This window comes from Ceratotherium simum, chromosome 11 (genome assembly GCF_057802395.1).
Source record: "Ceratotherium simum simum isolate JZ-2026a chromosome 11, ASM5780239v1, whole genome shotgun sequence".
In the NCBI taxonomy this organism is placed as follows: domain Eukaryota; kingdom Metazoa; phylum Chordata; class Mammalia; order Perissodactyla; family Rhinocerotidae; genus Ceratotherium; species Ceratotherium simum.
This window is the reverse complement of record NC_141910.1, coordinates 67,546,255-67,563,887: the sequence shown is the minus strand read 5'-3', so window position 1 is coordinate 67,563,887 and position 17,633 is coordinate 67,546,255. Positions and strand designations below refer to the sequence as shown.

The 17,633-nt window shown below is 37.2% G+C and overlaps 1 protein-coding gene across 1 annotated transcript in view; it reads right to left on the bottom strand.

Annotated features, from left to right (window-relative positions):
- The window catches only part of NOL10 (nucleolar protein 10), a 106,261-nt gene that overhangs the window by 81,362 nt on the left and 7,266 nt on the right, over nt 1–17,633 (bottom strand). The window contains exons 4-9 of the mRNA XM_004436467.3: nt 15,079–15,156; nt 10,373–10,410; nt 8,669–8,805; nt 7,442–7,507; nt 5,955–6,015; nt 2,189–2,274 (exon numbers count right to left, since the gene is read on the bottom strand). Coding sequence (XP_004436524.1) covers nt 2,189–2,274; nt 5,955–6,015; nt 7,442–7,507; nt 8,669–8,805; nt 10,373–10,410; nt 15,079–15,156 — 466 coding nt within the window. The remainder of the gene's footprint in view (nt 1–2,188; nt 2,275–5,954; nt 6,016–7,441; nt 7,508–8,668; nt 8,806–10,372; nt 10,411–15,078; nt 15,157–17,633) is intronic.

Here is a 17,633-nt window from a genome sequence, read left to right as displayed (position 1 = left end):
TCGACATCCCCAGGCTCTCTCTGACATTTTAGTATTATTAAAATAAGACGGGTGCCTGGGGCTACTGAGGGTGGGAGAATGTGCATTCTGTCTGTGCAAGTAGACCTTTAAACCAATTTTACCTTTTCTACCATGCGATTTAGCAATGGGTACCCAAAGCCTTAAAGACACATATGCTATTTAACCCAGAAATTCAGGCTCTTGATATTTTCCCTCAGGAAATCATCACAGAATGTAAATGGATATGTAAGAGTGAAAAACTATAAACATCCTTCATGTACCGAGTGGTCTGGTTACTCAAATTAAATCTGCCTATGTGTATGCAGAGGTGATGTTACTTTCTTTTGTGTATTTTTGAAACTGATTAATATCTTTTTACACTAACTATAAATCATTTTTACAAAATAATAAAATTACTTTTTTTTAATAAACAAAATAACCTCCATCATGACAGCTGAAAAATGCCCCACCCCTAAGGATAAACAAGGCCACTAAAAAATGTTTGTGAATCAATATTCTATTTAAAAAAAAAAACAGAATAAATACTCCCATGTTTCTAAAGACTACAGTTAAGAATATTTTTTCACAGCCCTTCCTTAAATTTTCTATAGTGGTATATCATAGTCATTACATTTAAAGTAAAAATAGCCTTACGACATATTGCAAATAACTCCTGCTGGCCTGTAATGACTTTTTCAAGATGAAACAACTAATGACAGAGCTTGTACTAGAAATCAAGTATCTTTATGCTAATTTAAAGACGTTAATGTTTCAGTAAGAAAAACCTAACCTCTCTGCTTCCTAGAGAGTAGGTCAAGATTGTTCACCTATAACTGATTTCCTACTTTCTAAAAATAAACAAGTTTCTGATTTGTTTTCTTTCACACCAATATGATGAAACTGAGAAGCATTCTCTATTGGTTTATTCTTTTAACAAATGTAGATGTTCATAATAATTCAGTAATCTGCACATTAATGTTTTATGAGATTTTCTGTATGTGTATTATATTTCACAATAAAGATGTCTAATTCTAAAAACAAATCTAGAATGAGTGAATTTCCCACTTTAAAACTGTTCAATATAATATACTCCATACCATGTTAACAAAGTTGTTCATTAATATTACTTTAATAAAACTCACTAATAGTCAAGAAAAAAATCTCCTATACTCCCTTTAAATGTTATAATTAAAAGATGAAAAAAAATTAACTTCTTTAGCTATCACATAGGGAAAGATGTATACATTAGAAAAATGTCTTGAATTTCAATTCAGTGCTTCTTAACTTGTTTCTAGGTCAAGGATGCTTTACATAAGCTGGGTTTTTTTTCCCAAAAGAAAGAGCTAAATGAATTCTTCTCTCACCCAGAAAAATACAAATCACACAAAACTCTGCAATACTTTAGAGAGGTCACAGTCTCCCTGTAGCCCACCCATCAAACACTCCACCTCCCACACGGTACAGCCACAGATGAACGCCTGACCCACTGCAATGAGGACGCGCTGGTAAAGCCACATTCCTGTGAGGATCAGGAGCCCAGAGAGGTCGTTCCTGAACTGAACACAGCAAACAACCCCACGTCAGGGATCTGACCAAGACAGTGTAATTCTGCATATGTGTTAATACGAGCACAGAAAAATGTCTGAAATATGGATCAAACAGTGCAACGGTAACCACTCCAGTGAGTGGGGAAAGGTTGGACAGGGGGCCCATATTTCTTACTTGATTCAAGCTGTTAGAGGTTTTCATCCCTCGAGTATGTGTTACTTTTCTAATTGTTTTAAATGTAGGAATTGCCAACAGGAATAAGAAAATATCAAAAACACTTGCTTTCCTCCACCTGAGAATTCAAAGCACATCTTTTTGCTTGGGGACTCCCGGTTCTACCACTAGATCCTAGAGAATTGGAAATATAAATTCCTACAGTGTATTTGTTTTAATACAATTCCATGGCAACTAAATAAATAAGGCATTCTATGCAGTATTTTAGAATGCAATTCTATGTGGCTGACCCACGTAGTGAGCTTTTACAGGATAGGATTTTTATATAAAACATCAGCATGACTACAACCTCAGATATAAGTCAGAAGAATTTCATCGTTTAGCAATTGATTTTAATTCAGTATTGAGACACTTGTTTAAATCAGAAGCTGATGAATATTTAAACTGCAAATTAATTTCTACTTACTCTGAATCGGCTGTGACACTACTTAACGCACAGTCTAACAGGCCTACTCTGTTTCGAGTTCTTGGGTCCCAACACTCCACTCGACCCTAAACAACAAAAAACAGTAATTTTAAATAATAGCTGCCACTAGAAAATTTTTAGACAAATACCAAAAAAAGCCTTATTAATATTGATTATCTCATAGGAAGTAAGAATTTTTTACCTTATACCCCTTTTAGTACTGTTAAATGTTTTACCATGAGCTGAATTTCTCTTATAATTAAAAGAAAGAAAAAAACTGGTTAAGAAAAGAGGTCCAAAATGCAATGCATGATCCTTGACTGGACCCTTGTTTGGTTGGTGGGGTGAAGAGGGGAGAAGCTATGAAAGACATTTTGGTATAACTGGGAAAGTTTAAACATCAATGTTCAACATTTAATTATGTGGTATTATTGTATCAGTGCTAAATTTCTTAGAGATGATAACAGGATTATGATTTTATAGGGGAAAGTGTTTTTAAGAAAAACATTTTGGAAGTATTTAGAGCTAAAACGTCATAATGTCTGCAACTTATTTTCAAATGGTTCAGAAACCTTTTTATATATATATATATAAATATATACACACACATTTTTCAAAAAAAGAAAAAAGCAAATGTGCAAAATATATGCAAATGAGTGATTAATGAACTATGTTTTCCAACTTTTCAGAAGGTATACATTTTTAAAAATAAAAAACTGGGGGAAAACAAAGCAAAAAAAATGAAAAAAACTTCAAACACTAGAGCAAGGGAGCAAGTGGTGTAACCCATCAAATAGAGCACTATACAGTCATTACAAACAATGATGTAGATACATATACATACTAGAAATACGTTCACAATCTGCTACGTAAGAAAACAGTTTATTGGGGCCAGCCAGATGGTGCAGCGGTTAAGTTTACACGTTCTGCTTCAGCAGCCCAGGGTTCACCGGTTCGGATCCTGGGCGCAGACCTATTCACCACTCTTCAAGCCATGTTGAGGTGGCATCCCACACAGAAGAGCTACTACTCTACAACTATGATACACAACTATGTACTGGGGCTTTGGGGAGAAAAAAGAAAAAGAAGAAGATTGGCAACAGATGTTAGCACAGGGCCAATCTTCCTCAAAAAAAAAAAAAAACCAGTTTCTTTAAAAAAACAGTATGATCACATTGTCATTTTAAAAAACGTTTGCATAAACACAGAGAAACCTCCAAGAGGACACAGAACAAATTATGAACAGTGTTTACCTAAGGATGCAGGCTTGGACTAGAGCAAAGGGAACTACATTTCTCAATTTTTACTCTTCTGTATTATTTGATTTTGTAATGATAAAAAAATATAAACATACACGGAGACTAAAAAAGTTTAGGGCCGGCCCCATGGCTTAGCGGTTAAGTGCGCACGCTCCACTGCTGGCGGCCCAGGTTCGGATCCCGGGCGCGCACCGACGCACCACTTCTCCCGCCATGCTGAGGCCGCGTCCCACATACAGCAACTAGAAGGATGTGCAACTATGACATACAACTATCTACTGGGCCTTTGGGGGGAAAAAATAAATAAATAAAATTGAAAAAAAAACTACAATTTATAAAAAAAAAAATTGTTTACTATATTAACCACCTTAAAAGAAAAGATCTCCAATATACTTAGAAGGCTTGATCTCATTAATCGTTTATTATTATTACCAACGTGTCTGTCACAAAGATAAATAAAAGGAGAAATCTTATCAATCATGCAGCAGGTAATTCCAAATGGTCTAGTCTTCTATGTCTTCTCAAAATGAGTTAACAGACTTTATGGACAGAAAAAAGAAAAGTCACATTTCAAAAACAAAAAATGGGTATGCAGATAAATTTCAGAGTAAATATAAAATGATTCTTTTAACCATACTGATTTTTTGTGACCTAAACTTCAATATTCCTATTGCTAAATCCTGCACTCTTACGTACCTCAAAAAGCACAAAATGCAACCACTTACTGTCTGATTTGATAACAATAATAAATAATATTATAATAACTCACATGAGAAATCAAAATTATTTGATATATAATATCAAAATTAATGTAAAAATGAATTTTTAAAGTCTAGTCTGACTATGCATATCAAATTTCAGGCCCTCAATAATCAAAGAACTTCAGGAACCCCAGCCTTTGGGCTGGAGGGGGTCTATTCACCCCTCAGCATGTCTCAGGGCTGGTCTTCTAACAGCTGGGGAAAGAGTAGCCTGCTCTAAAACAGAACTTCTCTTACAGAGCGTGTTCCTTGATATCTAGCGTAGACTGCTCTGCAAGGACTCTTCAAAAACTATGAGGAAACTACTTTAAAACTCTCCCTTGGTAATCTCAAGAAAAGTACTTGCCAAGAAAATGCTCCACTAGCGTGATTTAGGCGTGACAGTATGATAACATATTCAACATAATTTTATGTATTTCTATTAAGTCAACCTCATGGGTCCCACTGCAAATCCCGATCTCTTAACATAAAAATAATTTGATTAAAGAGACCTAAATTTCATCCATATGGGATTGGTTTAATAAACTATAGTGCATTAAAAAATGGAATCCTGGGGCTGGCCCGGTGGCGTAGTGGTTAAGTTCGTGTGCTCCACTTTGAGGGCCTGGGGTTGGCAGGTTGAGATCCCAGGCTCAGAGCTACACACCACTTATCAAGCCATGTTGCAGCAGGTGTGCCACATACACAGTAGAGGAAGATGGGCATGGATGTTAGCTCAGCGCTAACCTTCCTCACCAAAAAAAAAAAAAAAAAAAAAGGAATCTTATCCATCAGTTTTAGAAAATTAGTTTAGCATTATGAGTAATTTTTAAGTGCCAATGTATAAAGATACACATTATATACCATTATGTTGAAAAAAAAAAAATAGCAAATGGAGAACCATGGTACAATTTCATTTTTGTAAAAACTTTAAAAAATATATTACTAACATACATGTATATCTGTATATACATAGAAAAAAACCCAAAAGGATAACACTGCAAACCACTCATTAAAGAGTTACCTCTGGGGTATGGGATTTGGTGACTGGAAGGTACAAGAGGACACTTTTTTTAATAATATGTTTATGACATAATTGCTTTTTCTTTTTTTTACTATGAGCAATTTATTATTATTGTAATTAAAAAATGTAAATTCAGAAAAATTCTTGACAAGTATGAAGGACACTGATTCAAAGGTATGGTGATTTAAAAGGATAATATTGTGTATTTATTGAATGCTACTATACGGGATGTACAAATCATGATCCTATGTGCCTTTACAGTTTGTAATGTTTTCATAGAGGCTGTTTCATGTGATTCTCACCAGCACCTCTACAAAGTCAGCAAGGTAAGTATTATCTCCATGCCACCAATGAGGAAGCTAAGCCTCAGGGAAAGTAATTCAGTCATAAACTAACAAGCAGCAGAGAGCCGGGACTCCAGGCCATACGGCCTCCTGCTCAGAACAAGACAGGCTGTCACACCGCTCCCCCGGAGCTGGCGACCCAGCAGCGACTCCACATCCAGCTCCGGATGATCCACGTCAGTGCGCGCCAAATCAGATGCATACGAGGCACAGTCTGCAGCAACAGCACAGCTGTGTCTCTGTGTGGAAGGTACCAACGCTCCACACAAAAAGAAAGCCAGTGGCTTGTCGCTTCATTAGCACCCTGCTCTGAGGAACCACACAACTCTGTCCTTAAACAAAACTCCACTCATCAGCAAATGTAAAACAAATACCTAAAAAAAGTCAATGTATGCTTACCTCTATTGTTCCTGTGGCAAACAAGCCATGCACTGAATTGATGTCACAAACATTATTCTCCCTAAAACAGTAAAGCAATAGGGAGAAAGTATTAGCATCTGCTTTAGGGGGGAGGGATACTCAATAAACTTTCGAAGTAAACAGTCAACCCAATTCTATGGAGAAAGAAGACACACGTATCGCCCTCACCCATCTGCACAGGAAAAACACTGAGGCAGGAAAGGGTTAAGGGCTTGACACCCAGTCACCAGAGCTTCTGATCCCCAGGGTGACACTCCATCTGCCAGCGGATGAGACAAGGATAAGACAAGACTTCCTTCTGAAACACTATTTCACAGCCATGAGAATAAAGGCTGTTTCCACTTTCTCAACATATTTTCTCCCAAGGCAAAAAGAACATGAGCTATACCTCTGCCGATCCTGAGACCTGTATACTGATCCAAGCCTCATTTTCTTTTTCTGTAAAATGAGTATTTCACCCACCTCATTTGGTTGTTGTGAGATCAAATGATAAAACTACAAAATGTTCAGCACAGTGTCCAGAGTTTACAAGACACTCAATAAATAGCAGCTGTTATTATAAACAGGAAATTATGCAGCTAAAGAGCAGATGACTTTTTATTATTCAACGAGGCAACATGAAGTGACTATAAATTTTTTTAAAGAAAATAAGAGCATTTCAAGCCAACGTAAAATAAAATACCAAGAGTTTACTTGGTTTTTATCACTATGTGTTCGTCTAACATTTAAAAACCTTTTCAAAGCAATAATGAAAATCCAACAAGCTCCTTACATACATAGATGAGAAGTAATCCAGCTGCCACCCCTTACTAGCTGTGTGACCTTGGACAAGCTACTTACCCTCTCTGAGCCTCAGCTGTCCTGGCTGTAAAATGGAGATAATAATAGTACCTACCATAAAAATTTGTTATGTCTAAAATGAGTTAATATATATAAAATACTAAATAATGCGTAACACATAGTAAGCACTTTCACTATTATTTTTGTTATTGCTCAGTATTAATATTATGACAGATTCATTCCTAAAGGATTTCTTTAAATAAAACAAAAGCGTAGACTATAACGTACAATAAAAGGAAAACTTGAAAAAAGCTTAAATGCCTGATAGCAAAAACATAAAAAATAAAATTTTTTAAATGGCACTCTAAGTTAATTCAAAACTTCTCCAAACGAGAAAATATCACAAAACAAAAGCATGAATGAAAATTTTAAAAACACTGCAAAAAATAATAAACTGAATTTTTTTAGTGAGTTTTAAAATTTTCAAGTATATTAAAAAAATTTTTTAATTTTAAAGAAATCACCAGGTCTTTTAGTAAATTTTTTGTTTAAGACAAAAACTGAACAGCACTCTTTCTAAGTTGCCCAGAGCTCTGCTTAAAAGCAACACAGGATGCAACGTGAGCATCTGGCTCCATCTCCTGGCCAAAATAAATACAGCAGTATTCTCAAAACAAAATACTCACGCAGCATCAGTTTGCAGAGGATTCAGGTACCGTCCTTGTTCTAAGTTTAATCTATAAACTTCAGAGCTGCAAAGTAATGAAAAAAGTTAAAAATCTGGTATACCATAAAGAGCTTTTCTTCAAGTAAACATAATTTTTAGAAATATATTTTATCGCTCATAAGGCGTCAATTTCCTTTGTAAAAACTGATATAAAAATGTATTGTAGGGCCAGCCCCGTGGCTTAGCGGTTAAGTGCGCGCGCTCCTCTGCCGGCGGCCCGGGGTTCGGATCCCGGGCGCGCACTGACGCACCGCTTCTCCGGCCATGCTGAGGCCGTGTCCCACGTACAGCAACTGGAAGGATGTGCATCTATGACATACAACTACTGGGGCTTTTGGGGAAAAAAAAAAATGTATTGTAAACCTACAAAATAATCACCTTATTTGTGAGTTTGTTCATGTATAAAAGTGATGTAAACCACCCATTTGCCAAGGAAATATTATGAAGTCATTAAGTAGAATATCACAATCGTGCCATATAACCACACTTCGATCAACAAAGAATCACATACATTAGTGAAGTCCCACAGATTAAGGTGGTCCTATAAGATCTGTACCATAGAGCCTAGGTGGGTAGTAGGCTAACCATCTAGGTTTGTGTAAGTATGCTCTAGAATGTTCGAATAATGACGACATCACCTAACGATGCATTTCTCAGAACGTATCCCTGCTGTTAAGAAACACATGACTGTATTTACAAATAACACAAGGAATATAAGATCCAAAAGGTATCTACATGGGTATAAAAGAAAAGACTAGAAGGTAGGTAATACAATAAAACATAATAAGGGTTTCCTCTGGGTTGCATAATTATGGGTGATTTTTTTCTTTATATATTTTTATATTTTCCCAATTCTCTAAAAAGGATATGTATTATTTTTATAAACATAAAGAAAAAGGTAGCATTTAAGAATACAAAGTTTTAAAATGCCATGCAATGAGGCTAAGAAACTGCCTGCACCACCAATTAGGCTACCCATGTCTCTCTCTAGACTGAGAGCACCATGCTAACAAAAGTCAAGGACGTCATTCCTAAAGGAGCCAGTTACTTTGGAACTACACCCTTTGAGCAACTGAAAGGCAGAGATCACGTCTTATTCTTCTTTTAATCCCTCTGCCCAGTTTTAAGAACAGAAGTTGTTTGGGAAGGTGGAAAGGAGACAACAAAGAGTGATTAGACCCAATACCTTGCGCCAACGAAGTACAAGTCACAGGACGGATAATGGTAAGAGAAATCTCTCCCGAACTTTGGTATTCTGGTTTTATAGTAAAAACCTGATTGTGAATGAAATTCAATGTATCTATCATTATGTAAAAAGACAATCTGAAAATGAAACAAGAAAATTAGTTTGCTTAGGTTTCTAGGTAAAGTGTTTATTTTATAATCATCACTAAAACCAGCAAAGCAAGAAAAACTCTGACCTCTCTCACCTGCCTCTTTCTCTGTAAACACACATGCATAACCACAACTCTCCATCATGATTAAGAATTGTGATTAAGAATCAAACCTCTCCATTGGTTTCTCAATGCCTCCCTGCATCCTAAATAGTTTTTCTACAAACCTTACCTTCTAACTGACTTAAGACAAATGTCCCTCATTTATCTGGTACCCACACCTTATAATGTAGAGCACTGCTCAGTAACTTCAATGAGTAATTTCTCAGTTTACTAAGAACACATTTTAATAATCTCACAATTATTACACAGGGTTTGATAAACTCCTTGTATAAATTTAACTTTAATATATTACAGAGGTATCTTAAAAATCTGCAGATGGTATTTAAAAGCAAATTTATCAATATCTAGAGAAAATACATTACAAAATTACATGTCCCAAATTACATGATAAATGGCTACCAAAGGCAAAAAGATAAAACTGTACTCTATTGTTTCTGGAACTGAAGACAATACATAAAGCCGTGTCAGTTCAGAAAATTCAATTTTCCTTCAAGATGACATCTGACATCACTAAAAATTTTTCATTTTAAATTGAATAAGGCACTTGACTAACAATCTTCTAACTGCTGAAAAGGACCACAAGAATTGATAGATGGACTAATGGCACCAAAAAAAGAAGGAAAAGAAAAAAGATATATATTTAGCTGTGTTTTGAACTGTTTCAGAATATGCCACAACCATTTATTTGCAGGGTTAAGAAAACTAAACATTCACTACTATTTTATTTTTCACATATGAATAAGAAAAGGAAAGCAACCCGGAAAACACTAGTTTAAATGCAATGATGGGGCCAGCCCCATGGCTTAGCAGTTAAGTGCACGCGCTCCGCTACCGGCGGCCCGGGTTCGGATCCCGGGCGCACACCGACGCACCGCTTCTCCGGCCATGCTGAGGCCGTGTCCCACATACAGCAACTAGAAGGATGTGCAGCTATGACATACAACTATCTACTGGGGCTTTGGGGAAAAAAAGGAGGAGGACTAGCAATAGATGTTAGCTCAGAGCTGGTCTTCCTCAGCAAAAAGAGGAGGATTAGCATGGATGTTAGCTCAGGGCTGATCTTCCTCACAAATAAATAAATAAATAAATAAATGCAGTGATGAAAATCACACATTTAGAATATAAGGTGGTCTAAACATGATGACTGCTACCAATTCTTACAAATATAAAGAAGGTTTTATATGTGATATGGAAAATTTATTCTGATACTAGACTGGCCAAAGGCTAGCTCTATTACTGTTGTTTTAAAAGATACTATGTATCATACATGTGACAAACTAGAAAAATATATTAATCGAAAATAACAGGTTTTATTTTACTACACAGCCATTTTTAATCTAACAACGGGAACATTATAAAAATACTTATAAAACCAAATTCTACTCATTCATTTCCCAAGTATAGTCAGTACAAACCAATGCTATCAAGCATACCTTTGAATAGTCATCAGACAAAGTTTCAAAGGTGACAACTGAAAAACAAGAAATAGTAGGAAAAAATAAAATTATCAACCTGCTTTTTAATAAAAATGCAAACTTGATGCAAAGATTCTAATTCAACACAAAAATTATATACAAATGCTGGCTTTTTTTTTTTTTTTTACTTTTTTGCCCCTACTTAAAACAAGAACGAAATTGCCATATTAAATTGCCCCCAAAACACCAAATGGAAAATTACAAATTTTATAATTTCTCAATACAGATCAACTAGATTTTCTGCAGAACTGAAGCAAATTAAAAATAGATAAATTTATCAAACATAACGACTTCTAAATTTTGCCAGTTTTTCTGAGATATTCATAATAAAATAATAGACACTGAAAAACATTAAAAAATTACTGCTTTAAAAAAAGATAACAGTGACTTTTTACTCATTATATAGTATACCTGCTAAACAAAAATAAAGAAGTGAAAACAATTTTCATTAGCGGCACATGGAGTTTGCATTGTTTTTAAAAAGAGAAGGGTGAAACAGTTAGAAGAATACATATCCCATTAACTTCTTTTCCCTCAATCTCAAACACAAGGCCATTTGATAAAAATACCTGAACTTTCCCATTTCAGCCTGCTCTCTGTGCTAGCTAAGCAGAATTCTAAGAATAACGCCAGTGACCTTCCCCCTTGTCTAGTCCCCTCCTCTGGAGAGTGTGGGTGGAAGCTGTGACTGTGATGAGACACCACTCCCTTGATAACGTCACATTATATGGCAAAGGGGAGCTTTATCATCTCATGAGCTCTTTAAAAGCAGAGTTTTCTCCAGCTGGTGGCAGAGCAGGAAGTCAGACAGATTCGAGGCACAAGAAGCATCTGGTGAGCTGTTGCTGGTTTGAAGGTGGAGCGGACAAGGTGACAACAAGGAACGCAGAAAGCCTCTAGAAGCTGAGTGGCACCAGGCTGATGACCAGCACGAAACGGAGACCCCAGTACTATAACTGCAACAAACTGCATTCTGCCAACAAGCTGAAAGTTTAAAAACAAATCTTGCCCAAAGCCTCTGAATTAGAGTCCCACGTGGCCGACACCTTGAGTCCAGCCCTGAGCACAGAACACAGCAGAGCCTGGGCGGACTTCATCTATACAGCTGTGAGATAATAAAAGGATGTTTTAGGGGCCAGCCCGGTGGCGCAAGCAGTTAAGTGTGCGTGCTCCGCTGCGGCAGCCCGGGGTTCGCCAGTTCAGATCCCAGGCGCGCATCAACACACCGCTTGTCAAGCCATGCTGTGGCGGCGTCCCATATAAAGTAGAGGAAGATGGGCATGGATGTTAGCCCAGGGCCAGTCTTCCTCAGCAAAAAGAGGAGGATTGGCGGATGTTAGCTCAGGGCTGATCTTCCTCACAAAAAAAAAAAAAAAAAGGATGTTTTAAGTAGCCACGTTTATGGTAATTTGTCACAGAGCAAAGAAAACTAATACACAACCCATTCCCATTTTAAAAAGCAGAAAAGTAGGGGGCCAGCCTGGTGGCGTAGTGGTCAAGTTCGCACACTTTGCTTCAGCAGCCCGGGGTTCATGTTCAGATCCAGGGTGTGGACCTATGCACCGCTCATCAAGCCATGCTGTGGCGGCATCCCACATACAAAATGGAAGAAAATGGGCACAGATGTTAGCTCAGGGCTAATCTTCCTCAGCAAAGAGGAAGACTGGCAATGGATGTTAGCTCAGGGGTCAATCTTCCTCACAAAAAAAAAAAAAAGGCAGAAAAACAGCCAAACACAGGCATATGTCATTTCACTGCATTCCGCTTTATTGCGCTTCACAGATATTGCCTGCATCAAGCAAGTCTATTGGGGCCATTTTTCCAACAGGATTTGCTCACTTTATGTCTGTGTCACATTTTGGTAATCTCATAATATTTCAAACTTTTTCATTATTATTATATTTGTTATGGTGATCTGTGATCAGTGATCTCTGATGTTACTATTGTAATTGTTTTGGGGAACCAAAATCACACCTCTATAAGACAGTGAACTTAACTAATAAATGTTGTGAATGTTCTGACTGCTCCACCAATCAGCCATTCCTTTGTCTCTGTCCCTCTCCTCGGGCCTCCCTATTCCCCGAGACACAGCAACATTGAAATTAGGCCAATGAATAAACCTACAATGGCTTCTAAGTGTTCAAGTGAAAGGAAGAGTTGCACATCTCTCACTTTAAACCAAAAGTTAGAAACGATTAAGGTTAGTAAGGAAGGCATGTCAAAAGCTAAGACAGGCCGAAGTCCTCTTGCGTCAGTTAGCCAATTTGTAACTGCAACAGAAAAGTTCTTGAAAGAAATTAAAAGTGCTACTTCACTGAACAAATGAATGACAAGAAAGCAAAACAGCCTTATTGCTGATATGGAGAAAGTTTTAGTGGTCAGGATAGAAGATCAAACAAGACACAATACTCCCTTAAGCCAAAGCCTAACCCAGAGCAAGGCCCTAACTTTTCAATTCTATGAAGGCTGAGAGAGGTGAGGAAGCTGCAGAAGAAAAGTCTGAAGCTAGCAGAGGTCGGTTTGTGAGGTTTAAGGAAAGAAGCCATCTCCATAACATAAAAGTGCAAGGTGAAGCACCAAGTGCTGATCTAGAAGCTGCAGCAAATTATCCAGAAGATCCAGCTAAGATAATTAATAAAGGTGGCTACACTAAATAAGAGATTCTCAATGTAGATTAAACAGCCTTATATTGGAAGAAGGTGCCACCTAGGACTTGCATAGCTAGAAAGGAGAAGTTAATGCCTGGCTTCAAAGGACAGCCTGACTCTCTTGTTAGGGGCTAATGCAGCTGGTGACTTTAAGTTGAAGCCAATGCTCATTTACCATTTCAAAAATCCTACAGCCCTTAAGAATTATGCTAAATCTAAAGAATTACGCTAAATCTACTCTGCCTGTGCTCTATAAATGGAACAACAAAGCCTAGACGACAGCACACGGTTTACTGAATATTTAAGCCCAAGGTTGAGACCCACAGCTCAGAAAAAAAGATTTCTTTCAAAATATTACTGCTTATTGACAATGCACCTGGTCACCCAAGAGCTCTGATGGAGATGTACAACGAGATTAATGTCGTTTTCATGCCTGCTAACACAACATCCATTGTGCAGCCCATGGGTCAAGGACTAATTTCAACTTTCAAGTCTTATTACTTAAGAAATACATTTCGGGGGCCGGCCCGGTGGCGCAAGCAGTTAAGTGTGCACACTCTGCTTCGCTGGCCTGGGGTTCGCAAGTTCGGATCCCGGGAGCGCACCAACGCACTGCTTGTCATGCCATGCTGTGGCGGCGTCCCATATAAAGTAGAGGAAGATGGGCACAGATGTTAGCTCAGGGCCAATCTTCCTCGGCAAAAAAAAAGAAGAGGATCAGCATCAGATGTTAGCTCAGGTCCAACCTTTCTCACAATAAAAAAAAAAAAAAGAAATACATTTCGTAAGGCCAAAGCTGCCATATATGGTGATTCCTCTGGATGGTTCTGAGCAAAATAAACTCAAAACCTTCTGGAAAGAATTCACCATTCTAGATACCATTAAGAACATTCATGATTCATGCGAAGAGATCAAAATAGCCACACTAACAGGAGTTCGGAAGAAGTTGTTCCAACCCTCATGGATGACTTTGAGGGGTTCAAGACTTCAGTGGAGGAAGTAACTGCAGGTGTCATAGAAATAGAAGAGAACTAGAATTAGAAGTGAAAGCTAAAGATGTGACTGGATTGCCGCAATCTCATGATAAAATTTTAATGGATGAGGAGTTGCTTCTTATGGATGAGCAAAGAAAGTGGTTTCTTAAGATAGAATCTACTCCTGGTGAAGATGCTGTGCAGATTATTGAAATGACAACAAGATACTTAGAATACCACATAAACTTAGTTGATAAAGCAGCGGCAGGGTTTGAGAGGACTGACTCCAATTTTGAAAGAAGTTCTACTGTTGGTAAAACGTTATTAAACAGCATCAGATGCTACGGAGAAATCGTCAAAAGAAGAGTCATGGATACAGCAAACTTCACTGCTGTCTTCTTTTAAGAAATTGCCACAGCCACTCTAACCTTCAGTAACCACAATCCTGATCAGCCAGCAGCCATCAACATCAAGGCAAGACCATCCACCAGCAAAAAGATTAGGACTCGCTGAAGGCTCAGATGATGGTTAGCATTGTTTAGCAATAAAGTTTTTTTTTGTTTTATTTTTGAGGAAGACTGGCCCTGGGCTAATATCTGCTGCCAATCTTCCTCTTTTTCTTTGTTTCTCCCCAAAGCCCAGTACATAGTTGTATATCATAGTTGTAGAGTTGTAGCTCTCTGTGTGGGACGCCGCCTCAGCATGGCTTGAAGAGCTGTGAGTAGGTCTGCGGCCAGGATCCGAACTGGCGAACCACAGGCCGCCAAAGAGGAATGTGCAGACTTAACCGCTACACCACCAGGCTGGCCCCCACTAAAGTTTCTTTAAATTAAGGTATGTACATTGTTTTTTTAGACATAATGCTACTGCACACTTAACAGACCACAGTATAGTGTAAACATAACTTTTACATGCACTAGGAAACCAAAAAATTTATGTGATTCACTTCACTGTGGTGCTCAGGAACTGAACCTGCAATATCTCCAAGGCACACCTGCATAAAAAGCTATTTTCATGAATTCCAATTTAACCTCTTACTTACCTTCTGAATCGAGACACCTTTCAAACTTCAGGGACAACTGATAGGTGTCATAACATCGAACCCGAGGTTTATATGTTCCTAAAAAAGAATTAATGTGATGTAAAACCTAAAGTACATACTTTTCATTATCCCACAATCTGTTGAGTACACTTTTTGTTCAGAGGTAAGTAGGATTCATCATAACCACATCAAAGAAAAATAATTTAAAAGCAGCCCTCCCAACATCCCAAGGGGAAATGAGCAAAGGATATAAACAAGCAAGTCATAGAAAATGAAACACAAATAACTAATAAACTTTGCTAATTATCTAACAAAGTAGATTAAAACAATGAAATACTTCTTGTCCATCAGAATGGCAAAGATGAAAAGGTGGTTAATATCTGTGTTAGTGAGGATGTTAAAAAAAAGTACACTCATACTTTGGGGATTACCATAAATTGTTACAACTTCTTTGGAGGACAATCTGGCAATACCTGTAACATATGTGATGTTTATACACCTTGAATCTGTATTTCAACTTACACAAATTTATTCTACAGAAACACACCCACAAGTGTACCAAAGACATGAAGAATGTTCATTGCAGCGTTGTTTACAAATGACCAAAAACTGAAAGCAAATAAAATGTCCACTGATAGGGAAATGGTTAAATAAATGATAGTAAATCATTATATAGCTCATAAAGAGGATGACACAGAAATGGAAAGAGGATGACATGGAAAGCTACCAAAATGTATTACAAGTGAAAGAGAGTGAGTACCGAGATCCAGGGTGAGCGCTGCACAATGGTGCACACAGTATGCTCTCATTTTTATAAAACCCAACAGTGATAACGTCAGCACTTTGTACAGAAAAAAGTTGGAGGAATAGCACAGTGACTGTCTCTGTGAAGTGCAATATTAGGGCCTTTTACACGTTATCTTATGTATTTCTGTAATGTTTCCATTTTTTATAAGTTTATCATGTTGGCAATCAGGAAAAGAGAAAGACTGATTTTTAAAACCAATAAAGATTTTTTAAAAAGAAAGGAATGAGGTAGTCCTGTGTTTACTGGCATAGATCAAAGCCCAAGATCCCATGTAAAAATAGTATATAGTATAGTGTATATCTACACACACACACTATATAATATATATTATATTATATTGTAATATAATATATATTATATATAATATATAATATATTATATTGTAATATAATATATATTATATATAATATATAATATATTATATTGTAATATAATATATATTATATATAATATACATGAAAATATATTATATGTTATATATAATATATATGTTATATATATTATATAATAGGTAATAATTTACACATGTAAACAATATGCAATACAAACATATTTACATTATAAATTATAATTATAAACATTATATTGTAAAATGTTTATAAAATGTTATAAAATGTTTTATTATAAACATTTACTACATATATATATATATATTCTGAACATAAAACTAGAGGCTAAGAGGGGCCGGCCCTGTGGCGTAGCGGTTAAGTGTGCAAGCTCCGCTGCTGGCGGCCCGGGTTCGGTTCCCGGGCACACACTGATGCACCCCTTGTCAAGCCATGCTGTGGCAGCGTCCCATATAAAGTGGAGGAAGATGAGCACGGATGTTAGCTCAGAGCCAGTCTGTCTCAGCAAAAAGAGGAGGATTGGCAGATGTTAGCTCAGGGCTGATCTTCCTCACAAAAAAAAAACAAAACAAAACACTAGAGGCTACGAAATATAGATAGTGTTAGTACTGAGACAACCATTAACACAGAACAAAAGAGACTGGCATGCAGATGTATAAAAGTTCTGTCAAATAAGAAAGTGGTTGGAAAAGGGATAGAGATGGGTAATGTTAAGCCAGTAAAAAAATGTATGTGCACAATACACAGGATACATGTACCAAAATCACAACTAAAACAGGTTGAGTAATGCTGTTCTAAATTATAATACACTAATAAATAGGAAGTTCCCTATATTTCACGGCTTTTTGATACTGATGAATATCTTAGTGACCTAAAAAATATTAGTACATGATACAGAAAATCATTACGTTAAAAGTGACCTTTCCTGGAACTCTCACTCATCCTTGGTGGGAGTGTAAAATGATCTCATCACTTTGCAAAAAAGTCTGGCAGGTTTTTTTTTTTGTTTTTTTGTGAGGAAGATCAGCCCTGTACTAACATCTGCCAATCCTCCTTTTTTTTTTTTTTTTTTTTTTTTTTGCTGAGGAAGACTGGCCCTGGGCTAACATCCGTGCCCACCGTCCTCCACTTTACATGGGATGCTGCCACAGCATGGCTTGACAAACGGTGCGTCAGTGTGCACCTGGAATCCGAACCGGCAAACCCCGGGCTAACGCAGCAGAGCACACGCACTTAACCACTTTCGCCACCGGGCCGGCCCCTGGCAGTTTTTTATCACACTAAACATCCACCTACCCTAGGACCCAGCAAAGTCCTCAAAACAGACTTGTACAAGACTGTTCATAGTGCTTTATCAATCACAACCAAAAAATGAAAAGAGCTCAGGTGTCCATCAAATG